Source organism: Amphiprion ocellaris, chromosome 6 (genome assembly GCF_022539595.1).
Source record: "Amphiprion ocellaris isolate individual 3 ecotype Okinawa chromosome 6, ASM2253959v1, whole genome shotgun sequence".
Classification (NCBI taxonomy): domain Eukaryota; kingdom Metazoa; phylum Chordata; class Actinopteri; family Pomacentridae; genus Amphiprion; species Amphiprion ocellaris.
The window spans coordinates 32,798,851-32,826,503 of NC_072771.1; the positions used below are offsets into that span (position 1 = coordinate 32,798,851).

General features: G+C 39.4%; 2 protein-coding genes across 4 annotated transcripts; both read left to right on the forward strand.

Moving 5' to 3' along the window:
- The first annotated feature begins 609 nt into the window (after positions 1-609).
- On the forward strand, positions 610-6,843 carry fsta (follistatin a). 3 transcript variants are annotated; one of them, XM_023269155.3, is made up of 6 exons: positions 610-800; positions 1,986-2,183; positions 2,361-2,579; positions 2,695-2,919; positions 3,498-3,728; positions 5,679-6,843. In XM_023269155.3, the coding sequence occupies exons 1-6, from the start codon at positions 710-712 to the stop codon at positions 5,765-5,767; spliced, it is 1,053 nt and encodes a 350-aa protein (XP_023124923.1). In that variant the 5' UTR covers positions 610-709; the 3' UTR covers positions 5,768-6,843. The 3 variants fall into 3 exon arrangements, with proteins under 3 accessions (XP_023124923.1, XP_054867681.1, XP_023124924.1); XM_055011706.1 differs by having other exon boundaries at positions 611-800; positions 5,256-6,843; XM_023269156.3 differs by having other exon boundaries at positions 613-800; positions 1,986-2,177.
- A 1,637-nt stretch (positions 6,844-8,480) lies between these two features.
- Positions 8,481-26,373, forward strand: ndufs4 (NADH:ubiquinone oxidoreductase subunit S4). The gene is made up of 5 exons (XM_023269170.3): positions 8,481-8,637; positions 11,881-11,959; positions 24,831-25,003; positions 25,207-25,280; positions 26,166-26,373. Exons 1-5 carry the CDS (start codon positions 8,555-8,557, stop codon positions 26,267-26,269), a joined length of 513 nt encoding a protein of 170 aa, XP_023124938.1. The 5' UTR covers positions 8,481-8,554; the 3' UTR covers positions 26,270-26,373.
- The last annotated feature ends 1,280 nt before the right edge of the window (positions 26,374-27,653 follow it).

Consider the following 27,653-nt stretch of genomic DNA (forward strand, 5'->3'; position numbering starts at 1 on the left):
TCCTTAATTTGACTTCATTTGACTCATGTCCGGATAGGTATGTTGGTTGTAGGCCTGTTTGATTAAACAACAATAAAGGCAATGATACATAAGTAAGCATTATTATTATTATTATTATTATTATTATTATTATTATTATTATTATTATTATTATTATTATTATTATTATTATTAATATTATTATTATAAATATTATTATTATTATTATTATTATTATTATTGCTTTCAAGGCGATATCCAAGCCGTGCGTAAAACGTGCGTAAAAGCGAGCAATCCGTGCCAAACGACCAAAGTACCAAAAAGATTTTAATTAAACCTTGACTATATTTTTCATCAAACCCCAAATTCATATCAACTGGCACATTTGGTCTAATCTACCATCTTTCTTTTGTTTCCCCCAAAGCTGCTTGCTTCCAAAAAGTATGTCTTTTTATTGCAAATAATTTCCCATTCTTTAATTATTGCGGCAAAGAGAAAGTTGCTTGTAACGATGTCACCTGATTAGGATTGAAAGAACTTTGGTAAGAAAAAAAAAATCTCCCCACCCCCACAGAAGAGGAGACCGCCCACCAGAGACAGTCGACCCGAGACCCCTTATAGATTTAAAAAGGCTGCATTCTCAGACTGACACTTATTCAACACTGCCACCTTAAGCAGATTACTTTTGCGCTGCCTGTGTCAAATACGTGGTTCACTTTGCCTCTCCATCATGTTTGGGATGCTGAAACACCATCTTCACCCGGGCATTTTTCTCTTGTTCTTATGGCTTTGTCACCTCATGGAACATCAAAAAGTTCAAGGTAAGCTCTCCTCATCCATTCCCTTGCATTCTTTCCGTTTTTTGAGAAACTTCGACTGCTGTCATCCGCAAAAAACGCGCCAGAGTCGGATACTTGCTACCACCGAGAAACTTTTCAAAGTGAGTTTCCTCTTTTTTCCGCGCTGATAAAAGTCTTTCCACATCAGACAGTGCGTGCGTAAAAGCGTATATAAAACAGGTGCCATATGGGACACTTCAAAGTGAGAATACATAGCAGGTTTTTGCAGCCCTCGCCAGGCGCACAGTATACACTAAAGCCTCCACGCCGCGTTGGTGGCAACGTCAGCTCTCCATAATACCTGGAGCGTATTTCGATACTTTAGTGTGAGCATTTAGTGCTGCATGATGTTCTCGTCAATCCTGCAACAAACTTGAGAATGTCCACTGTGAGTTTATGGGCGTGTTAGTTTTATATTTCTTGCGCGCACCCTTTCCACAATATTTGCAATTTTTTTCTAGTCTTGACCATGACAATAAATAATACAGTCTTTTGCACCAATGTTTTTATTCTATTTCGGAGGTTAAATTTCAAAGGGATTTAAATGGAGTCTGTGTTCAATATAAGAACATATGAACGTATAATGTCAGATGTGTCTATGTCTGTTTAAACATCCTGCTGCTGTCTGGATCAAATGATATTTTTGTGGTAGAGAGCCTGAGAATAACTGTTCTGTTTCTGATTTTTGTATCTTTGAAATCAACTTTGCACTGTTTTGTTAATAAGGAAGTCATTGTCTGGTGGCTATATGTCTGGGATAATGTAATGAGGCGTTGGAGACGGTGGTGTGTTTAGCCTTGTTACCTAAATACCGTGGTTTTCAGAAGGAGAGAGATTGGCTGCTATTTAACGCTGTCTAGACGCTCCAGTTTCTGTCCAGTGATAACAAGGAGTCTCTGGGAATAAAGGACGACCCCCCTCCGAAGATTCTTCGTACTTTTTTTGGTTTGTGGCTGCATTGTAAGGGCTGTCAGTCACAGTTGGGATAGGCAAGTGTTAACAGTCTCGAAAAAAAAAATCAGACAAAATACAGCCGGGAGGGCGAGAGGGGAGGGAGGGAGCGTCTCGGATAATACAGGCTGCGTGTGTGTCTAGTGCGTCTGGGTCAGCGGTTTTAGACGTTCAACATGCGACATTCGAGCTTTTTTTCTCCTCTTTTTTTTACAGCTGGGAACTGCTGGTTGCAGCAGGGGAAGAACGGGAGGTGCCAGGTGCTCTACATGCCGGGGATGAGCAGGGAGGAATGCTGCCGGAGTGGAAGACTGGGGACGTCCTGGACCGAGGAGGACGTCCCCAACAGCACTCTCTTTAGGTGGATGATCTTCAATGGCGGAGCCCCCAATTGCATACCTTGCAAAGGTGGAGGTGCACTCATTTCCCTTCGTTTTTCTCATAATACACATCATCAGTCATTTTGTTTGCTAAATCATGCAGGTGATCTGATTTACGCACATGCGTAAAATATCCCTTTTTAGTGTGCACTTGTATACGCCAGAATAACTTTACGCACAAAATCCTCATCACAGACCTTTTTTTCTTTAGAAACCTGCGACAATGTTGACTGTGGGCCTGGAAAGAGGTGCAAGATGAATAGGAGAAGTAAGCCGCGCTGCGTGTGCGCGCCAGACTGTTCCAACATCACCTGGAAAGGCTCAGTCTGCGGATCAGATGGGAAGACCTACAAAGACGAATGCGCGCTCCTGAAGGCGAAATGCAAAGGCCACCCAGACCTGGACGTGCAGTACCAAGGAAAATGCAAGAGTAAGTAGATATTTTTTAATGAAAATCCTTTGCGAGGAGAGAACAGGCATTCGGTTCTTCTTAACTTTCTTATATATTGTGCCATTTTTCACAAAATCTTTCTTTCTCTCGTCAGAAACCTGCCGTGACGTCTTGTGCCCCGGCAGCTCCACGTGCGTCGTGGACCAGACAAATAACGCATATTGTGTGACGTGTAATCGGATTTGCCCCGAGGTGACGTCGCCTGAGCAGTACCTGTGTGGAAACGACGGGATCATCTATGCCAGCGCTTGTCACCTGAGAAGAGCTACCTGTCTCCTCGGCAGGTCCATCGGAGTCGCATATGAGGGAAAATGCATCAGTAAGTCTGCAGCCAGAGACATGAAAGCGTGAGACTCCCCGAGAACGCCTGCAGTCATTGACTTTGAATATTGTTTGAGTGCATTTTCTTCCTGGCCAGCTCTGCAGTAATTCACTGTTCATTTCTGCCAACATTCCAGTGAGAAGGGGGTCTCAGAAAGAGAGAGTGTATGTGTGTTTGGTAGTTGCTTGTGTTTGCTCAAGAAATGATAGACATCTTATTATTTCCTGATGTTGGCAGCACTATCCCATATGGGAGAGGAGGAAGGAGAAGGGGAGGGAGAGAGAGCAAAACAGGGGAGCGCTGGGGGCCATGAAGACATGCTTCAAGTTTTGAGTCAGATGGATTCTTATCCAGATAGCAGTCAATCTGACTCATGCAGGCTTAAAATGCTACTTTAAGCACAACTCTCTCTTCCTAACACAAGACCTAACCCTGTAAAGCAGGATTTAATTTTTATTCCTACCCTAGTTCTCCAAAAACATATATGATCTTGCCTGAAGAGCATTCGTGTATTCATGACAATCAGTCTCATCAAAGTTTTCCCCCTGTGGTGATTCCCTCCTCTCTTCTTCTAGAGGCTAAGTCATGTGAGGACATCCAGTGCAGCGCAGGGAAGAAGTGTCTGTGGGATGCTCGGATGGGCCGAGGCCGCTGCTCGCTGTGTGATGAGGCCTGTCCGGAGAGTCGGACAGACGAGGCGGTGTGTGCCAGCGACAACACCACATATCCCAGTGAATGTGCCATGAAGCAAGCTGCTTGTTCTTTGGGGGTGCTGCTGGAAGTCAAGCACTCGGGATCTTGCAACTGTAAGTAAATAACAAAAGCAAAATATGAAAAACAAAATAAACAAAAACATCCCCCTTCCCTCTCCAAGCAAAAGACAATATTCCATGTTGCTCACCCAACAAAAACTCCCCCTGAAAGTGACCCCCTCCAACCCCTACTCTCTCCCAGCTCCCACCCCAGCCACATCACCAGGCACAGCTTAAACAAGCAGAAAGGACTTGGGAATGGAAGAACTTGCATGACATTGTCTGTCGCTCGCTTTTGTTCTTGTGTTCTTGTTATTTTGTTTAATTTTTAAATTTTACCTTTTTTTTCAATTGTCCTGCAAAACAAGTTAACAGAAATGTGAATGACAATTCTATATCAGGAGACTCTAAGAGCCTGGGAAAAAGCTAACTTCATTAAACTAACCCAGATAATAGCGGAAACCTATTTTGTTTGCAGTGGAACAATCCTGGTATTTAAAAGTAGTTTTGTTTATGGTCATGCTAGTGACCTGCAGGGGCAGGTTGCCTTAAATTTCATGCAGTATTTCTCTTTTTTTTTATCAGTAATGTTTTTTTCTTATGATAGTGGTCACATCTTTACAGCTTGTAAATTCCAGTCACATTGATAATTTCCTGGTAATGGTGTATTTGTTTTTTTGTACTATTTTTCCTTTTTTGTTGCTTTTGGCTGTAATCAATCAATTCAAAATGCACTGCCTCTTGTGACATACACCACACTGCCAACATGCCAATAAGAAAAGAATACGTTCAGATATACTCATATGACATGCATAAGGTGATTGTAACATTGGTGCCATGTTAATGATAATGACAGCGGATTTTAAGATTGATATTCACGTAAACTACCTAACTGTAGATCCATGTGAGTCACTCAAGAACTCACAAATCTGGGGGCAAACCATCAAAATGAACAATAGCCTCACGGAAGTATCAGATTTACATTCCAAGTTGCTATATAGGAGAAAATCTCCTTGCTAGTTTCCTTCTCCTGATTGACTTATTATGATGTGCCTGCAGTATGCAATGGAATCCAAGGGACCAACTTTATGATCACCTCATGAGCTAAATATAAATGTGATAATTTACAGTGTGCAGGATGAGTACAAGCTTGTAGAACCACGCTCTCTTACTTATCATTGTTAGAAAAAATAGTTAACAGCTAACTTTTACCATCCATGTTGTTTCCAGTGAATGTGCTGTCTACCAGAATATGTATCAGAAATTACAAAATCCATTTGGATTAATGAGGGACTGCCTGTTTTTTCACCCCCCCTTTTTGTGTTGTCATTCTTGTGCTCGCTTGTGTGCTTTTTTTCTTCTTCTTTTTTTTTAAAGTGTCCAATGTAAATCTCTTCTGTATAAAGGAAAATACCTCAGAACTGTGTTGATGAGCTCCGACCTGCTTGCTAAGGCCAGGCTGTGACACAGAGTCCTCCCTCCCTCTACGTTTGAGCCAGAAGCTAAAACTAATAAGAATCAGAAACTAGCAAATCCAAGAACACAAGAGCACTTTTCTGTGTTTTGTGTGTCTGCTTTCAGGAAATCTGCCCAAAAGAGACCTGAGCCACTGGAACCATCAGCCCCAGTGCCCCCTTTACCCTCCACCCAGCCTCCCCCCTACTTAACCCACCTTCCCCAACCACCCGCTCTTTCCATCATCCCTCTGTTTCCTCATGTTGCAGCCCTGACTTGCTAGATTATGTAAATGAACGTTGTATAATCTGGGATGCCACAGTAATTGTTGCTGCCAAGTCACACAGATTCTTCCTCACACACACACACACACACACACACAGATGCATACACAAGCATAATCATATACACACACACACAAAAGAAAGAAACAAAAGGGAGGCTGTGTGCCAGTGGCTTTATTGTGAGCTTTTTTTTTGACATTCAGTGATATTCTGCGCTGTTGTGGTCCGTATTCATACAACAGCTACCATATATTCTCCCATATAGCCATTACAGAAGACCAGGAGGAAGATGAGGAAGATGAGGACTCAGACTACATGGCCTATTTCCATTTATCTTCTATACTGGATGGATAGGCTCCCATCACTAGGGGAACAGTCCTAGGGCAAGGAATCATGTCCATACTGTACATTATGTGTATGCTTATTTATTTTTTAAAGAAAAAGGAAGTATACATATAGTTCAGTCTGCTAGATGTTTATTTATACTTATTTGTGTTTTATAATTTATACATTTACATTGTCAGGCTATCATCTACCATGATATATTGTGTTACCACTCATTTCCCCCCTTTTTGTTGTTGTCCCTTTTACTTTCTTTTTTTTTATCACGAAGAAATATATTTGTCCAAAGAAAAACAGTGTTATTTATTTGTCATGTTACTGTGTAAGTATAAGTCCTCTACAAGCTGTAAATTGCATTCCCTGAGCTGTAAAAATCTGCTTGTTTCTGTCAAATCTCTATCACAGATGTTTATGTCACACATACGTAAATGCATGTTTAGACTGTGTGTTTATTTATTGGGAATATATCAATCATTTTATGTACAGAAGTGTTTTCTGGTTTGTTTACAACTATAATAACTGACCAAAGGGATTCTCTCAATGGTTTTTGCAAAAGAGCGTTGTAAAAGGTGCAACACAGCAGTGATGAAATGGAAAAGAAAAAAAGAGCCATTTTGTTTTTCTTTTCTTTTTTCGAAGTTTTACTTTTAGCCCTTTAGGTTTGTCTCCAGAAGGAGACAACAACTTTAGACGTAATTCCATAGCATTTATTTTGTCTCACCACATTAGAACAGAGATAAGTTTTGGATGATACTTGATTATTTTGGAAACAATGTGCCATTAACATTTGTGAGCTGTCTTCTTGCCAATGTGCTCCATATTGCTCTCACAGAGCTAAAATAGGACTAATGTACTGCAGTACTCCACACTATATCAGACTTCTTCACTTTGTTCCTTATGTTTGGTTTGTTTTCTTTTTTTTCTCCTCAGAATGCATTTTTATTTTCAAGCATCGCAAGAGAAATACAAAATTCTGTTATGGATATATAGTTTTGTATTTTTTATGTAAATGTCATATGTACATAAAAAAAGTTTGATGGTATTTGTACAGATATGAAGAGTGAAACAATAAAAGTTTTTTTTCCTTATACTTTTTTGGGACCCACTTTATCTTTTGGTGAATATTATTTTCTTTAAACATATTAAAGTGTCAGTGCATGTGTTGAATTCAAAGGAAATTTGGAGCAAGCATTACTCTTTGTTTTAAAGCTACAAACAGTCTCTGAACTCATTTGTAAGAAACTTTTCTATATCATATGTGTCAATCTTGCTACAGAAAATTACATATTCTCAGATGAAGATTTAATCTGTATTTCCTACTGAACAGATACACATATACAAATAACTATATATGTTATCATGCAGAATGTTGAGTAGGATAAATAATTGTGCTTTAGAATCACAAACCATGAGCATGCATTAAATATGTATATTGCAAGATTAGATTGAAGTCCCTTTTGTTTAAACCAAGGCATGATGTAGAAACCATTATGCCTTGAAAAAAGAAAAAGAAAAGAAGCTTGCAAGGAAACAGTTTGTGAGACACCCTGAGACTCATGAAAAAGACAGTGGCCACTTTAGTGCTGTTGGCCACAGAGGTTCCTTTGTGGCATGCTGTTGCTGGCAACAGCGGGAAGTACTCTAAAAAAAACAATAATAAAAATCTACAACGTGTATTAAAACTTTTGGTCATACTGAAGCCACAGATTAGCCCAGAGATGTGAAACATACAGCCTGCGGGACAAAACCGGCCTGCCAGAGGGTCCAATCTGGCCCATTTTGCAAAATGAATCCTTACAATAAAAATAGTTAAAGGCATCAAACATTGTGCAATATAATGTCAGTCAGCAGCTGCAATACGAAAGAGTTAAGTTTGGTGGAACCCTATTATTCATGCCCTGCCATAACTTTTATGTGTTTTTATATATACATTTAGAATATTTACAAGGCAGGGGACAACTTCTTCCTTAATAGTTCCCATTTAGTTTGTGTGGTCTGTCAGTTCAGGTGGTCATGATTACCACACGGAGGTGAAAATCGATGTAGATTTTAAAGAATTTCTAGATCTTGACAACTTGTTTTGATCATAAAGTAAAATACAGTATTGTTCAGATTCAGATACCTGTGACTGAATGTTTTGTACCTTTGTAGATACACTGTGATCTGTAAGTTGTAATGTGTAAATGATAAACTGAGGCACAATATTGTTAAAATTGCTCTTATTTTTCTTAAGAAATTTTATGTTCATAATAGAAGTGGTTTCGGTAAATGTGAACATTTTCAGAATGGACTTTTTGTTGCACTAAAACGAAGGGAAATATTTGGAGTTGTCGTTATTTATAGGTTATTATGCTGTGATTTTACTGGTCTGGCCCACTTGAGATCAAATTGGGCTGTATGTGGAACCTGAACTAAGATGAGTTTGACACCCCTGGATTAGCCACACAGTAATATAAATTATAACAAAGTACAGCGTATTGATCATATTACCAAGCAGACACAAAAATAATTGGTAGGAAATACTGGAGAAATTATAATTTCCATAATTATGAAGCAGTTACTAAATCTTTACATAGTGCTGTTTTTTTTTCACCTTACACTATCAGCATCGTTTTTGTGATACGAAACACCCATCAGCGCAGTAAATGGATGCTTGATATGTCTGGACAAGTCTCGTTGTTTCCTTGTAAAGTAATTTTAGTCGCTGGCACCAGTCCTCCATCTGCCAGCTGTCTCTCTCTCAGCCGCTCGCTTGGTTTGTTCCTTCGCGGCCGCCGTACGTCATTGTTGACAACAATCATGGCGGCTTCAATGTCACTTCTCGGCTCGGGACGTTTATCTGCGGTCAATGTAGCTTCTAAAATGTTCCTGATCCCTATCAGGTAATTTCATATCAGCTGTTTATCAAGTAAATGCTCTTGCGTATTGCTGTGAGCTGAGTTTGCAGTTCCATTTTTCGGCAGAAAAGTCGATTAAACGAGGAGGCCGTGTGTCTGTCATGCTACAGGCTAAAGTGATTGTCAGCTAACCAGCGGTATAACACTTTAATAAGGCATGCTAAAAGATTTCAGATTTTGCCGGGCATTAAATGTGACTTTACACGTTTACCCACGTCTTTGCTTGTGCATTTAGGCTCTAAATTAACTATGCTATTGGCAAATGGTAATGTCCTTACTGCACTTGGTTAGCTAGCTGATTAGCTACATCTAGGTCGAGCTAGAAATCAGTTTAAGAACTAACACAATTAAACATCGCTCACTGCTGCACACAACACGTGCTGCATACCATCAGTAATAATCTGCGAGACGGGGAACTTTATTTAATAAAATCAACTAATTGGAAAGGCGAATTTTGAAGACTGACTGTCTACAGTTAACCTTACAGTCAACAGGTACTGGTGGCTGCAAGGAAGCTAACCACGAGCATCAAAATAACAGCACGGTCCTCACTTTATGTTTAGACGTCTTTGCATCAGTGCCTAACCCTCCTGTTGTCCTCATTTACGGACACCAAAAAATATTGTTTCCTTGTCTGAAAAAATCCCAAAATTCAGCCAAAAAAAATCTACAAATTTCTCAAAATTTGCAAAACCTTCAGTAAGAAAACTCCAATAATTCCTTAAAAGTTTTATTTTTTAAAAAAATCCCCCAAATTTGGCAAAATATTCTTGTAAATATTTCCAAAAATGACAAAAAATCTTCCCCAAAAAATCCTAAAAATATCTAAAGTGATTATGTACATATCAGTGAAACTTTTAATATTTTCTTCAAGAATATTCACAAAGAAAAATCAACCAAAATCCAGCAAAATTCACTGGATTTTGGTTAATTTTTTCAAACTTTTAAACAGGTCAATTTTGACCTGCAGGACATCACAAGGGTTAAAGATAGTTTTTGGTAAAACGTTTCCTCTTGTTATCTCCACACAGGATGCACTTCGTGGTAGATTTCCTAGTCACCAAACCCTAATAATACAATGATTAATATAACATTTCTTATAATAGTCAGTTTCTTGAAGGTACAGTGTTATTCCATGCCATCCTCTTTTATCCCCTGTGATGTTCCAAAATGATCTCTGAAGTTTTATGTAGTCTTCTGGAATTCAACAGACATTGAAAGCAGACAAATGCACCACAGTCTACAATCAATTATTGTAAATATTTTTGTGACAGGATATATTTTGGATTTCAAACAGAATATGATAATGCATTATCTGACGTTTTGGATACAGCTGAGTTACATATGCTACAGTGTTAAATCAGTACATACCATCTGGCCTTTTGGGAAATAAATTCAGAAAAGTCATGTTTTTCTGACACTTAAGGCAGTTAAATGATAGGTTTCCAATCTCTTTTGACAAGATGAATGAGATGATCAGTGATTGCCTTCTTGCTTTGTTATCATATTGACAGATTTGTATTTACAGTCCTCATTATCTAGATAAATATGGGAAAATGCCATAAACAGCCAAAACACTCACCACATAATCGCCATACTGTATTGATGTACAGATCAAAAGTAATACATTTTGTTTTGGAAGCATCTCTCAACTTGAATTCAGCATGAATTGGTGTCAGCTGACCTATTTCACTTTCACTGGTTATAATCATGAATTTATGCATAAGTCTATGCACGTGCTGCTCTTTAATAGTAATTTTCTGCCAACCATGCCTGCCTGCAACTCTGTGCCTGTTGAATTGTCCTTTTATTGCTATTAAAAAAAGATTTTGTGCAACTAGTTCTTTGTCAGGAATAGAGTTTGTGCAGAGTAAGCATTAAGAAGAGCATTTTTTTAACCAGTGTTAACCAGTGCATGTTGCAGAAAGGCTTATCCTAAAATTCAGCTTTTGGCTTTTGTTCTCCCTTACAGAACCAAACAATGTGATCTATTCTCTTTGCACAATAAAATTGATGACTATTTTGCAGTTATAATTATACACTGGCCTCATCATCAATTAGATGAGGTTATTATTGGATGACAGGTTTGATAGCATTGCGCAACCAAACTATACATAGTGCTGTCCAAATACAAATTAAATTGTCAGACTGTAAATTAATTTTGTAGCCTAAATGTGAGTTGACAAAGACAAAATTATGATAAATCAGTAGCTTCATTTACTTATAGAGTTTGTTGGCAAATAATTTATTTCGCAAAGTAAGAGAAGAGGCAGATCAATACTTGAACAAATAGTGTTTCACATCTCAACACTAATAAATAGAATTACACCCACACCAAATACTGTTTTCATTATCAGTCGTAAAACATAATTGATGTACTTCAGGAGGCAAAAGCTGCAATCCTTTAATTTATGACACGATGAAATGGAAAAGATGGCACTGTCATCTTATCAAATATTTGCCTTTTGTGCATGATAAATCACAAAATGAATAATCACAATTAGATTGTTTTCATTTTGAATCCATTCATTAATATGTTAAATCGATGGAACAAATGTTAAACCAGTTGTTTCAACACAGAAATTAATTGCCCATTTTGGTCATCTAACTTTCATCAAATACAGCTGAATCTCTTATACATGTCTCAGTAAGTAAGTGCATTTTACAGGGCTTCATTCCAGCAAAGTAGCAGAAGCTTTTCAAAATAAGTACACCTAAGTAGAATTCTAAACTAGAAACCATAGTTGTGTTGGTCACAGTGGGTTTGATTTTGTTTTCTCTATGTTTTTAATGAAATATGAGACTGCTTTGGCAGTTTGTCATGCGTTTTGAATCAATATAATATCGTGATTATCTCGACATGATCTGGAATGTGCGCGTCCCTGACTCAGCCGTGATGGCACATTGCGGTTTTGTGACAGGACACAAGTGCACTTTCACAAAGAGCTACACAGTCCTCGCCTGACAGTTGACCACAGCCAGCATGAAGCACGTCCTGTCATTAGGACGAGAGCGAGAGTCTGCCAGAGATTCACCAGACAGAACTAATAGGTGGCGGGGTGGAATCCCTCCTTGTCCCTTCCTTTTCACTGTATCCTCACCCCACCGCTTCCTCCAAGATAGTCAGTGGTGGCCGAGCGTAACTTATGTGTGTCATTTACTTCTGTGTCACTTGTGTGCCTCTGGTGGTTTGTGCTTTGCGTGTAATGTCTATCTAATGGTTTTCAGGTCTACAAGCACATCAACATCGAGGCTGGCAGAGAAACCAGGACAAGACACGCAGCTTATTACAGTTAATGAGAAATTGGTAAGAATCCCTCCCTGGACAACGTGACACATGGATTGGTGTTTGTCTGATCTGCTGTCGTCCAATTACTTTTCTGGAAGAACTGTTAAAAAGCACTCCTAATGTGCTGCCAAAATGAGGTTGTACTAGACAGTGGGCTTCTGTAACAATATAATGGTCTTGGAAAATGTCAGTGGTCATTCTGTGAAGCTTCACAGCTCACATTTACACAGCTTCTGATCATATGTTATTAAAGAAGTTACTGCAACTACTGAATATTTGACTAAACAGAGTTTAGGTTTAATATGACATCATGGCAGAGTTATGGGTTGTGGAACAACCTAAAAGTTTAGTGCTCATTAGTTAATACATATTGTACATTTTATTGTGCTGTCTTGACTTGCCACCTGTCAGATTACAATGTACAGCTTTTATAGTGACTTTTATTTTTAATATACATACATATATATATATATATATATATATATATATATATATATATATATATATATATATATATATATATATATATATATATATATATATATATATATATAAAGCCATGAATTTCAATCCACAAAACAATGGACTCCTTTTTGACATCCATTAATGAAGTGGAAAGAGTGGCAGCATTGTAGTGAAGGATTGTCATAACATGTATGTGTTGTGTCTTGGCTCCACTGTGCATACCACTGAGCTCGAACCCGGTTATTAGTGACTGAATACTGGCTGTGATCAGAGTACGGCAACACTAATGAATTATTTAGGTTTTTCCAAAGAACTGAAGAATGGCACCTGCTTGAGGCGCATTCGTTTAGCATCAACAGTTGCTTGTTGATTTGCATGTTAGTTGCAATGTCCCCATTGGCAGTGGAGAGCTGTGTCACAACATGTGCAATAAGTCGACTCTGTCATTGTAAAATTACAGCAGATTGATTTGAGGTATTTGACTCGTCGGTAACTTGTGGCCAAAAGAATGACTTTGTCTAGATTAATTTTTTTCTCTTCATCTATAGCATTTTAGCTGTTCTTTTGCACTACACCCAAAATATATTTAAAAGTGTATACTGCCTTATTGATATTGCTCTTCTGTAGCACTCTTGGATTGTTTTTATTTTTTTTAAGTGTCAAGTTTGATGCAGCAGAACCAGGAATGTCAGCATTTTTGCTCAGTTAATTTTTCTTGTGTTAGAACCTGGTGCCTGGTACAATTCAGCTGGAGATTTTGGTGTGTTATACTATTAGTGGGTGAAGTAGCCTTGAGCTGTTAACCTCAAACAAAGGAGAGAACCTCACTTTCTGAAAAGTATTTTTATATTCAAACTTGTAGTGCTCAGTGTCATTTGAAACAGTTTATCTGACTTCTTACAGATCACTCTGCTGCCTCAGTAGGTTTTATACAGTAGCACTATCCAAAACCTGAAAACAGACCTTTATAAAGCTGTAAAAAATTTAAAATTGGTGGGGTGGTGGCACCACTATTGAGAATTACTGTGCTTGAGAGAAAATGTATTGGTTATAGCCCCTAAGTTAAGTGTTGGGACAATATGGATCTGTTGCTTTGACTTTGACTCACTGTGATTGAGTTTGAATCAGTTAGTGCACATATGCACAGGAAACCAGGGCACACACAGAATCATTATAATGTGTTTACATACATGTTACCTGCAGCTATGTAGTACAGGCTATTTCAAGAGACATTTTTTTTACTACATTGATCCTGCCTCTCTGCTGCCACAACACGTCCTCTGTCTGAACTCCTGATGCATGCATGTAAAAAGATGAGATATGTGATTACTAGAGCTTAACTGACCAGTTGATTAATTAAGTTAGTTGATGGAAAATTGATCACCCTCTCTTTTGATAGTCAGATCACTGTTTAAGTTATATTTTAAGTAAAAAAAAATAAGCCAAACATTCAGCAATTCCCACTTTTCTGTTTCAATAATTTGCTTTTCTCTGTTACATTTTTGTAAACTAAACTTGCTGAATACATGTATACACGGCCAAGAAATTGTCTTATAAATTTTCGCTGAAAAATCTAGTTTTTTTTCTCATCTCCTACAGGGTTTATAATTTACAGGCTTAGTTTCTAGTACACATGACGTTTATGAGCGAAAAACTAATTATTTAAGTGCATGTAAATGTACTGCATGATCAAATCTCTATGAAGTCTACACTGTGTTTTCTCTATTTACCTAACATCTAAGCCTTTTTGTGAGCAGCCACTTTATTAGCTTATGATAAGTTTGCCAACTGATTTGGCTCCAAAAGTACTTTTAACTTAAAAAGGACAACAAGTAAGTACACAGTCAGTGCACAGAATTAGTTTTTCTATAAATGATATGGTATGGCTGTAGTTGGGTTTATAGCTTACAACTTTGCACCAGACAAGGTCTTTGGAGCCTCTTTTCATTAAGTGCTGCAGCACAGCCTAAACAATGATAAGCATGCATTTGAAGTGGCCAAGGTTACCAACTGTCCAAAACAAAGACTGATCTTTGAAGTTAATGCTTTGTCATTAAAAGACGAAGGAGATGGAAGATAACAGAGAAAGACGGAGTTTGGGGAGAATGTGGGAGTCTGTTGTGGACTTGTTTTTGGGGGGAGCAGTGTGGGCAGCGTCAGTGTGCTTTTGTCCCAGACCAAAGCTGGCCATACTGGCAGACAAACCTTTGGCTGGGCGGAGTGTCTGTCTCTGTCCTCTCAGTAGGGGCCACTGAGAGGAACAGCAGAGGAGAGGAAAAAAGGGCCTCTAAAAAATGGGGAGGGGGGTGAAAGAAAAGAAGCTTGCATGGAAAAAAGTTTGTGAGACACCCTGAGACTCACGAAAAAGACAGTGGCCACTTCAGTGTTGTCGGCCACAGAGGTTCCTTTGTGGCATGCTGTTGCTGGCGACGGCGGGAAGTACTCTAATGCTCACCCAGACAGGCCAAAAAGAGGGGCCCTCAGCTGTTTACAGTACAGTGGTCTCCGTCTCACATGGAAGAGGGCAATGAGAGCACTCTCCCTTTTGGGCATTCAGCGTATGTCAGCACGATAGTCATTCATCAGGCTGTCAATAAGTGTGAATTGCTTTCTGGTTAGACCAATCAAACAAAGATCTCGATCCACCGAGGGGTTATGCCGGGTTTGCACACTGCCTCTCTTGACCGGCCGAGGAGAAAGTGGTGCGCTGCCCGTTTTGTAGTGAACATTTCTGAATAACCTCATTTAGATGAGGTTGCATTTTGGCCAGGGCAAATGATATTTTGAATTCACTCCAAAAACTCTGTCTGAATGTTTGTGCGACACTCATTTTCTTGTCCTTCGTTCTCGTCTGTCCAAAAAATGCAAACCTTACAGGAACTTGCGTCTCTACAGTTTGTTTGGTCATCTCCATTACAGACAAATTTAGGCTATGAAGGACGAGAAACTCCTGCAGGTCACACATCTGAACTTCTTGTGTGAAAAGGATATTTAATGGCATTTTTTAAGCAATTTTTCTGCAGGCTGCAGACAAAAACATAATGGGCAAAAGTCTTGATAAATGATTAGTCAGTAAAGCAGATGTAATAAGTGTTTTTGTAAAAACAGCAGATGAAATGACTTTGTAAAATGTGTCACTGGCAGGGAGAGTTTCCCACAGAATACTACATGTCCAGCAGCTAGAAGGATGTATATTTCAGGTTTAAAGTCATTTTTCAAGCAAAAATGCCTCATATTACCCAATTCCTTCTAAAATTTTGCTGCTTTTGTTTGTCTCGTATGATAATAAATCAAGTGTCTCTGGGTTTTGAACTGTTATAATTTATTTTTTTTTAACAGCAAAAGGAATAATTGACAAAGATTATGCTTGAGAATATAAAGATGAAATCATTCAAAAATGTATTAGTTGCAGGCGTGACTGTTTCAATATTTAAAATCTGAAGTTTGCCTTTTTTCCGAACAAAACTTCGAGGCCATTGTGTGAATTTCAGAAGTAATGCCAGATAAAAAGACCTGCGTGATGGAGCTCCAGTGCCCAAAGCTGTTCCCTGGAGTGCCCATGCCGACCTGCTTTTGTTTATAATTACTGTTTGATTAAGCATGCTGGGCAGCTCCCAGGGTCCGACTGGCTGGCCACTGATACACAGCTTTACACGGAATGTCTGTGACCTCAGTCAATTAGAGTCAGGCCTTTTTGCTTTACTCTCTGGCCCTTTGCAGAAACAACTGCGGTTATAACCATAACAGCTGCTTCAATATGCAACACAATATCTCCCACTTACGCCCGAGTGTCTGAACGTCTCCTCCTGCTTCAGCCAAGTGCGCTCCCTCTCTCCACATAAAGACAACACCATAATCTTAAAGCGCTTGTGAAGCCTTGTTATAGAGTTCTCTAAAGGCACTAGGGTTTTACGAGACAGAGGAGGACAGTTATTAGACTGCGGGGAACTGAGGGAAAAGGAGGGAGGAAGACGGGGAGAGGAAGAGGCTATTAAATTGGTAAGCCCATTTGATGATTGGCATGTTGAGTTTACTAATCTGAACTCTTTGGCTTCTTGCGAATTTAAAGCACAGCACTTGTTCGGCAAGTGACGTCACATCTGCACAAAAGATGTGGGGGTTTGATTGTGGTGAAGTGGTTGAGCTAAAGGCCTGTTGTTTTTAAAGACCTAAATTGAAATCAGATTGAAAGATCCTTCGTCTATTAGTCAAGATAAATCTGGAATGACGGACTCCCTGATGCAGAGTGATTCCAAGTGTTTGAGAGTGTGAAAGCAGCCTTCAAACAGGCCTTTTCTTTCACATTTGGACATTGGGAGATAATCTGCACGTAGGACGACAAAGACGCTAAATCACAATAAAAATCCATCCGTCCCGGCTATGAGGATATATTTAGCACCAGCAGTTAAAGTCTGCGGTACACGGGTGAATGTTCTCTAAGCCTGGCTAGCCTCAGACACTCAGTGGCCTACAGTGGAACAGACCACATTCACCGCCCCACTCCCCTTTTCTCTCCCTCTCATCCTCCTCTCCCACCCTTCCTCCCTCCTTTGCACATAGACAACTTAAGTGTCTGTTTTGTCTGGTTGCCCTCTCATAGGCGCGCTTAATGCAAAAAATCTCTCAGCTCAAGTTTGGAGTAGTGGGTCAGAGGATGTTGGTCTTTGAAGAGTTCCAGACAAGAGGCTTTATTATGTATCATCCACTAAATAGTATTTCATTCATTAACACTCACTTCCATAGAGACTAAGCCTCTTAAGAGGACTCCTCAGCCCTGTCAGCGCTGGGTAGTTTTAGGAATTGTCTAGCTGCTAAGTGTTGTGTTTGCAGATTGGATAGAAAAGGCTTCCTACTCCTGTTTGCCTACACTTCCCCTTATTCACTGATTGTGGGCGAACAGCTCTTTTTCTAATTTTACAACTATCACAAGTTTCTTTTCTCTTTTAGCCCATTTTCTTGTCCTCGCAACAAAAAGTTAACATAGTAAATCCTAATGTAGTTTCTGCCACAATTTAAATTTCACAATATGTGTGCTAGAGTGGAAACAATTGAGAATATAATTGGTAGATCAGTGAATAACCAGACATAATAGATACAGCCAGTCATGATCGTTTTCCTTACAAATCAATCTATGTCATTTCTGATTCATCAATTAGATTCTAATCTGCAAGTTTGGTCCAACTAAACGGTCCAGAACCAAAGATATTCAGTCGACATTTCTAGAACAGCAGCAGTACACTTTTGCTTGATAAATGATCATAACTTGGGGTTATTTATAGTTCTTTAACTTAAAAGAAGACATTTGAGATGCACACACAAACAAACAAGCTTGTCTGCAATCCAACATATTCATAAATGAGCCCTCGTCTGTCCTCTCCTTCCGATCCTCATCGGTATGTGTAACGCGAGATTTGTGATGACCCTCATGCCAGCTGCTTCTTGTTCTCCGGTGCTGAACCACTCCCACACATGAGCAAGCAACATAATATTTGTTTCTATTAGAGACACCCCCTATGTCCAATCAGTAATTGGCACGCTTTTCTCACTTCAAAGACGTCTGAAGGTGGGAGCCGGCGGAGGCTGATGAGTGAGCCTCTCTGTCTGGGTGTGGGCCGGACAGTGGGGGGTTAAGGGTGATATGTTTGGGCTTTCAGCGCACACTGACTCAACATGATTCAACTCGGTCGACCTTGTGACCCCCGTGGCTGCCGAGCTGCAGTTTTAGCGTACAGGTGTCCGAGCTACGATGGGCTGGACCTGACTTGTGTCATGGCTGTCACGGTGTCCTTAAAAATGTGGTAGTGATGCTAGAAATGTTTTGTCTGAACCGGTCAAGCACAGACATCCTTTATTTGTTTGTTTGCTCGTGTGTTTGGTTACTGCACTAACAGGAAAATACACTGTGTACCTCAGTTTAGATTTGTAAACCCTAACAAGCCTTAAAAGTAGGACACCAGTAACAATGTGTTTAGAAAATGTGACCCTGTACCTGGGCTAGTTTTTTGGATAAGACGGCACACATGTCTGCTTATTTTCAGTATTGGTTCAATGCTATTATTATTTTCCATTAATTGATTACTTGATTTGTCTGTAATGTTTCAGAACATAGCCTATGGTAATTTAAATGTCTTCTTCTGCCCGACCAAAGAAATCAAGCAAATACTCACAATGAACAAGTTACTTATTAAGTTATTTGAACCGATTTTTCTTGGTCACCAGTTTGTTAATTGACCAATTATTTCAGCTTAAGTGGTAATAATCTGTTATGATTAAAACCGTTTCTTGAAATAAATAAAGTGTAGAAAAACATGTTGATCCTACTGTCAGCATTGTAACTTTATGTTTTGTACGTCCCACATAGTCCCTCCACTCTGCTTTACTGGAGAGCAGATCATTCTCATAGTATTAGTAATTGAGTCGTCCCGGATCATTGTAAGAACAGATGTGAATTTCCGTTTCATGGTTTACTTTATGTTTAAAATAATAGTCTTTTTCTAAATGTGCACAAAGGGAGTATCCGATGATTGAGTGAAAAAGACAGGGCTATTCAGTTCACTAAGTGAATGAACAGTAGTGTGTTCGGAAGTCGAGGTCCTCATACATGCCTGTTTTCAAGTGCTTGTCCATGTTTGGCAAATCCCAGGACGCTCACCAGAATGAAGCACTATTCAAATTTCCCTCATGCTGTTGTTAATTTCAACAATATTAAATTGGTTGCTTTGAAAATATTTATTAGATTTTTATTACTTTACTTGTACTTTACCCAAACAAACATACAAAAGTCTGATCTTCATTTTGAAAGAGATGTTATTGGCAAACCACTTTTAGGCTAAATTACATTTGTTCTCTTGGAAAACATTATACCACAAAAAAACCCCAAAACTTCTCTTTCATTTTGTCCAGATCTGCAAATGATATCAGTAATAATATGGAGACCATAGTTTATATCACCGAGCAGACAAAACTGGATTTAATATTCCTTTGTATAAACTGTGGGAAATGAACTGCAGGAAACGTGGACATTCACCTGCAAATCATCTGAAACTGACAAGATGTGCTAAACGATATGGGAGCAGCAGTGGCTGGAAGAACACTTACTGAACCAGACACCCCACTAAGTACTGCCCACATCTCCATCCCTTCAAATAGGGTGCATGTTGTGTTCGTGGCTAGAAAAACAACCGAGCCAATCGGAGCTTTGTAGATGGGATTAAGAAGAGGGATGCCACCGTCGGAGCCAGAGAAAATTGGCCACATTATTTTGTGGGAAACAGAGAAAGCATAAGTCATTGTTGTAAGTAGAATTAGATAAATAAAAGCTCTTCAGTTCCTCTAATCGGACAAACATGTCAGCTGCTGCTTACTGGTCAAACAAAGTGAAACGCCATCCCGAAGAGGAAACGCAGAGAGCGGCGCCACATGAAAAATGTAACCTCATTTATTTGAATGCGTACAAACACACATTCCTGGTGTATTACCTTGTAACCTGAATAGCTTCCTTCTGCTGTTTACCCTGTGAGCCGTGCAGTTTTTTCCAGAGGTGTAAAGTCCTGTCTCTCAGTATTATACTCTGCTGTGCAGCTTGTTGGCATCAGATAAACGTTCCGGCTCATGGATCAGTTACTCAAACTGGACTTCCAGGACAGTATTTTGTTCTGGTAGCTGAAGCAACACTCCTCTACCAATGTTGTCTCTGGGGCCACTATCTTAAACTAATACTAGACTAAAGATGAAATGGAAATCAGACCAGCTTTCTCTTGTTTCTCACACACTTTAAGTGCACTCTAGATAGTGGAGGAGGCTAGAAATAACAGCTTGTCAAATAAATTTTCACTGGTTAACATAGGAAAGCCACTTTTAGAAATGCAAAAATTATTACGAAGATGGAAAAATTTCACATTAATCTGAATACAGTTAATTAGAATATTCGATTCGTAGATATTTTACGCCTCAATTCCCTCCCAACGAAACTAGATTCTTGCATTTCTTTCTATTCTGATTGCTCGTTATTTCCTGCAGTTTTTCCAAACTTAAGCGCAGTGAGATTTCTTTCTTGTTTACACGGAAATCTTCCATCCCAGGTCTCTGCTGGAGCATTAGGGGTACCAGCTTTCAGCATTCTGGTGGGCCCAGCGGCCCCACAGCGACAAGCCCCTATGCTCTTTATTTGGCTCGTAGCCTGGAGGTGTCAGAAATATCGACACGCTTTCACGTGACGGAGACTTTGCCAGCCGTTTTCCCCCTTTTCTTAAGCCCGGCATTCTGTCTGCCCAGCCAGGTATTGTAGGGCCCCGTGAAGGCCCTGTGAATAGTGTCAAACTTGATAGTTCTCATTTCGCTTCCTGTACATGGCAGAAGAAAAAGTGCCCACCGTGTGGGTTTTCCTTTTGTGATGGCCCTCTCTAGTCTTCCTGGGAACACACCACATTCCAGCCACAATCATTCCCTTTGTGAATCTGGGGATTGTGGGTGAGCCTGTTATGCCGATAACCCTCCTAGCTTTCAGTGTAATGCATGCGAGTATCATAGAAGTCTAGACTCGTATTTTTTGCAAACAATGCCAAATAATGAGCAGAGTGTTTTCAGTGATTTGGCAGAGCCTTTGTTTTGACACATCCTCCCTCATTCATGACGAACCTTTTGTGCTCATCCACGCCTAAGATGTGATTTAAGGTCTGCTACATCTGGACAAATTATCGCACTAATGTACCATACGTGGGCCTCATGTGTCAGTTTTGGTTTATGTAACGTACATACGCATAACCATAGTCTGGCCTGCTAATCCCAAGGGTGTAATTTCTAATGCGTCTCAGAGAGGGATTTTCATGCGTCTGTCCCCCAGTACAGAGCAGACCACAGAATGCTAAACGCTTCTGACTGCAAATTTGATTTACCTCAACTCAAAGGTACTTTTTGAGATTTTTTTCTTCTCTCAATCCAAACTTCTTACAGTCCATATGCACAAAGTATTTTAATGATGCTTGTCTTTCCGCCAAAACTCCCAGGAAGTTCGTCTTACCTCTCTACAGATCTTTTGAACATCGTCCACTCAAAATAAAAATTTATGTCTTGCAGAACACAACATTTAAAACATTTTGATTACTTTCCATGGGCTCTGAGATGGAAAAAGAAATGCCTGGCATCTCATTTTGTTGCTGTTTAACACTGTCTTGTGTGTTATTGTGTCATGAACCATTACCCCCTCTGGGTGAAGAGAACATGTTTTCCTCCTCTTTGTGACAAGAAGGAATTGTTAAGGTTAAGTAGATAGGGCAGCCGGAAATAATTACCAAGCACTTGTGAAGTTTTTCTTTCCCCCTTTTGTTCGTCTTTTCCCTTTCATTTTAACAATCTTTTCAATGTGCAGATCTCGTTTATGATTAAATTCAGTCTGGTCTTGCCTCTTAGCCTGGCAAAAGAAGTTTCGCTGAAACAAGCAGCAGTTTAGCAGTTGGACCTGTAATTTACTAGGCTTAAATACCATTGGAAGCTCCTTTTGCCAAAGGAAAGGCGGGCTTTTGTGTGGAGTTCATGCAAAATGACCCCCTTTCTACAAATCAACTGGCAGATGACAGACAATGATGAAAATTTGAATCTTTGAAGTTGTAATGGCCATTGAAATGTGTAAAATTCTTGTATTGAAAGGAGAGCCGCTCTGGAAAGCCCTCACTCTTGGGTGGCTGCTGCCTGCATGCTGGGAGGTTTGTCTGTGTTTTGTCGCCGACTTCCCATTGCTTGTTTGCTAATTCCCTTAAGAATTGGACCAGATCCTCGATAGGAGCTTGAAGGGGCTCCAGTTGCTCAGGAATATGCATTTAGTATGCCCACAGGCCACTCCTCCTCCAATTGTCTCGCTGGCCTACTTTCTGATGGTCTGGAATAAATCGTCTAAAGTATTACGCATTAAGATGGCTGTTAGGTTTTTCTTGTCTTTTTCCGTTACTTGACTGCAGCATTGACCTCCGTTGTATTTCTCCACCTTCACTGAGCCTCAACCTGGATAAAAAGTATCATCAAGCTAGTTACCAACTAACTCAGGTAACTCTGTGTTTACCTGTCCAGCACTGCATTCAAACGATAACTGCATTTGTATCGAAATCGCCACATAGACAGGAGCTGCAATTTTTTTGATAAATGTAAAATGTGTCACAAATTACCATTATGAATTAAAAATTGTGATGCTACAGAGATGCTAGGGCCTACAAATTATTCTCCAGACATGAGCAAACATGCTCATTTCGTACACATTTCTGAAAAAATTACATCATTTAAAAAAACTTTCAAAAAACCCCAAATACTCCCACTAAAATCACAACTCACTGCAATAGAAATATCTGTCAAAATAATTACAATGTAATATGTTTTTGTGGAGCATTCATCCTTAATTTAAAATGAGATGAGAACAAGAATACCTCCAGGTTAATAATGATATAGTGAGAAGGTGGAGAATAGGCAATATAATCGCATAAGTAGAATAAAATACAAAATTAGTCTGGAAAAAATCCCTAAATACTAAATATGAATAAGGATGGAACTTGCTATATATGGTATGTTTTTAAATAGAGGTTTTTTTTTTGGGGGGGGGGGGGGGGGGTGTACAAATGATAAACAACCTGAATATGTCATGCGCATGAACACACACATATATTATTTTAAGAAAGGCCACAGAGGATACGGTTTATTTCTTTATCATCACACAGTCATGTTACGTTATTCCAAGCTGCGATTATGAAATAAGAGCCTATCAGCATCAACATTATTAGGAATAAAATAACCTTTTAAGTGTTAAAATGCAGCTATTAGCACCGTAAAGTAGTTATTTAGTGCGATAATAAAAGTTTTGCTGTTTCAGGTTTTTCATGTGTTACTACATTCTAAGAAAGTAATTAGGTTGACCGATAAAAACACCAACTGCTTTTTGTAATTCCACTTTTTGTCAACTCTTGTGGCCCAAAGAGGGATCTGTAGGATTGACAACTTATTTCCAGTTATTTGAAAGTTCCCTGGTTGCGCTTCTGGCAGGTTTTGATCTCAAACTCTTCTCTGAAGCAGGTTACCGTGGCGATCTGTATCAGCTTTGTGATAACGACAGTCTGACTTAAGCTCAAAAATGTCTGGCTAACACTCTAATTTTTCTTTGATACATTTCTTTGTCTCATTTGTTTTTATAATATGCTACTATTCAGTTTGCAAGCAACACATCAAAAAATCTAAAATTATAGCAAAATTCTGGCGGGTTTAAGCTCATGAAACATTTACAGATAGTTGTTCACAGTTGTGCTGGCAGAGACATAAATGACAGCAAATCACAAGAATAATAAAAAATACAATCCAAATATTTAGTTTGTGTTTTCGCCTGTGAAAATAGTTCACTTTTTGGATATTTCATGTTTTATTGTTCTTTGACACTAAAGATGTATTTGAAGTTTTTTTTGACCCCAGTAGTTAGAAGTGAAAATAAATCTCCACAGATTGATGTGAAGCACAAAAGTATAAAACATAAAGCAGTTGAGTAGTTTTTGTAGCCACCAAACCTTTTCCTAACCCCATTTTTCTGACATTAAGAACATGTCAGATCTGAAAGTTGTATTTTTGAACACCTGCAAGCTAACTTTAAAAAAAAACACATGGCTGAACTCTTTGTGGGGAAAGAAAAAGAATTAAGTCCTCAAGTCAAATGAAAGTCAGAATGGTGTCTAGAAGACTGCTGGCTACTAAACACCTCTTGATTTGTTATTTCTATCTGTATTTTAACGCAGATGGAAAACTTTGACTGCTCAGTTGAACCCTCTTTTAAGTTCTTTCTTGGTTGGTCGCTTACAATGCTGTAAATCATTTACAATTTGCAAATGAATAGTTATTTATTGTAGGTTTAAAGATCTGTTTTAACCCGTGTGTTGCTTAGTTTTTACAATATCTACCTGCAGGGTTGCAAATCCGTAGCTGCAGAGACTTAGCAAGAGAAGTGAAAAAGCCTCTGGATTGAGAGGTGAAACATCTTCAAGAAGCAAAAGAGAAGTCCAAGGAATGTAGACTAACATCAAGCAACACTTGCTCAAAACCACACTACAGTGCATATCCTGAGATACCCTAATGAAACTGGAGGAGGTTCGAGACCACAAAGAGCACTGAAAAAACCACAAATAGATGGATGTTAAGATCTGGCATGTGTAGCAATGCAAGCCGTTGTAGGTTTAAGTGTGAAATGTGGCCGCCATTCTTGTGCTATCTGTTCTCAAGCTCTGGCCTTGAGGAACACTGCTGACGTGCGAGTGCTCGGGCAGGCCTGCCACTGCCATAGATGCCACATTTATATATTAGCGTCACAATGTAAAGAGACTTCCCACAAATATACTAAAAAATGCTTTTGGAAGTCGATGCGCTATTCAGTGTACAACATGTGTCCCTTCTGCCTGCCCTCTAGGACATCACGCCTGTGACGGGGGTTCCTGAAGAACACATCAAAACTCGTAAGGTTCACATCTTTGTGCCGACCAAAACCGCCATGCAGTCGGGAATCAACAGCACCAAAAAGTGGAAGATGGACTTTGACACTAGAGAGCGCTGGGAGAACCCGCTGATGGGCTGGGCCTCAACGTAAGAACGTAACACCGCTACAGTTTCTACAGCACATAAACTCCAGTTAGATCATTTACCTAGTAGGTGTCAGGACAACCAGGGTTTCAGAACCTGTCTGATAGGCTCTTTTCTCAGACCCTAAGTATCGTTGTGATGTATTTTGATCCCATGTTGTGATATTTCTTTCTGTGTGATTTTTGTGTGCTTGTCTTGTGTTTTAGGGCTGATCCTCTATCCAACATGATGCTCACATTCTCCTCCAAGGAAGATGCCATTGCTTTTGCCGAGAAAAATGGTAAACAGTTTATTAAGATGCAATTAAAGCAAGTAGAAAATGTAATGCTGAATGCAACAGTCAATCAGTTCAGTTTTTTAAATGACATAACAGTAACATCTTTCACCATGCCTCTGATTTTTACCAATATTTAATGAGTGGAATAAACTGAATGAACTGTTAAATGAACAGTCTGATCAATCTGTTAGTAGTAATTTCAGCAGAGGTGATGTTCGGCACTGCTGCTAGCTGGAGGACTGTGACTCTTAGAACTACTGAGGTCGTTGCCAGTTTTGCTGCACTGACTGAATGAGAGAGTAACTAGATTTAATCTGGATCAATGTGCACTTTGAGCCAATCGAAAATAGTGTCAGTTACATACACAAGTATCACTGGAGCACTTGAGCATCTTAATTGGTAACTGAAAGCTTTTTTTTTTTTTTAAACCAAAATGATCATTTTAACAGTTCAGCAGTTAGGAGTGTATATAATGAGTTTGTTGGAGATAAACTCACCTCTGGTACCTTTTCAAACCAGGACTGTCAGCACCTGTTGACAAAGGGAGGCTTCATTAACAGAATACTTCTGATGAGCTAACAAGATCATTAGACAGTTGAACGCAGGCCTGGTTTAGCAAAAGGTAAACGTAAATGATGTGGTTTTATGTCTAGCAGCAGTCGAGTTCACTTCAACTCCGAGAAATGAACCATCTGGGAAAGTTTGTTGAAACTAAGCAAAGGAAACTGCCTTACTCTGTTTATTGCACCATGAAAGCGATTAGAGCGGTTCTGACTACACACAGCCTGTTGATGTCTACAAAACACCTCATTGTGGTTGGAACTGATCCAAGGTGAACATACGTGGACGCTCTCGCCCCCGTCGCTTACTCTGATGTTTTCCTTCCAGGTTGGAGCTACGATATAACAGAGAAGAGGACCTCAAAGCCTCGAGTGAAATCCTACGGAGCAAACTTCTCCTGGGACAAGAGGACCAGGAGGTCTGCTAAGTAAACTAAGAGACACATCTGTTGGTCGGCTTGACCTCCGCTTGTCCCGGAACAGACCTGTATCACTCTTGTCAATAAATGCATCATTATATATATGTGTAAACCAAACGTTTGGGTCATTATCGCTTTTATTCTTCAAACATTCACCTCATTACTGACTACCTAATGTAGTCTGCCGGATTAATGAAGTGTTTTTCTCCGGGTCTAGCCGAGCAACAGCAAAACAAAGGGGAACATATTATTACAATTAGAACCTGTTTAAACACAAGGATAAATAGATCTGTGAGTCAAACCCGGCGACATTTTTCCTGCGTGACTGTTTTTATCCTGTTTCCCAGATTGTTTCAGCGTTTGGTGAGCTGCATACCTGGAATTTAAATAGGAGCTTGGAACAGGATTTATTTATTCCTTAACATCTGAGTCATGCGGTTGCCATGGCTTTTACGAGCTTCATCTGAAGGTGTTAACCATCACTATGCTTTTAGTGAGACCTGCAGCAATAACCTCGTTGTACGATACGATACGATAAGCCTTTATTGATGCCACAGTGGGGAAATCTGTATTGTTACAGCAGCAAAAGGGGATACTGCAAACCTTTAAAAAATATCCGTAGAAAAACAAAAAAATAGAGGTTTCTGTGGTGCTTTTTATATAGAAGTAGTGGAAGTTTTAAAATGAAACAATAATCCACATAAAACTGGAGCTGCGCCATCAATTGCATACTTTCATAATTACATAAAGCCCAATGGGACAGCTTCAAATCGTTTGTTTTGTACGACCAGCAGACCAGAGGGCTGTGCTGCTACGCAAGATTAATGTGTCAGCGAGGTATTCTGAGCCTAAAGGTGGCTCTCTTTTAACCTGCCTACGTCACCATGGTAACTGATATATAAATAATGATGCAATAACGCTTCTGTTCAGAGTTTGGAATTAAAATCAGTTGTAAGAAGTACCACCTTTTCACCAGTTGTTTCCTGGCTATGCACAAGGTTCTCAGTTGAGGGAGTGTGTTATATATGTAACCCTGTTCAGTTGTGTGTTAGTAATGCAGTGCAGCTGGAAGAAAAATGAAAAGAAAATCAAGTCTATTTGTATTTGGTTCAGGTATCCTTCGTTATGGGACGGTGTCAGACCAAAATGCACTTTTAGAATATAAAGTTTAAATTTTAAGAGCTCCTGTCATGATACAATTAAGTGGCACCTTAATAGCTCACCTGGATGAGCTCTATAAGTCCACACTGTCTCCCTTTTCCTGTCTCTCCTCGACTGTCACTATCATAAAATGCCCTCAAAATAATGAAATGAAAAAAATAAGCTGCATTTACAGTGCACCAAGAGGTAAAATAAATACCTTATGCGATAAACAGTTTTCTACCTGTTGCCTTATT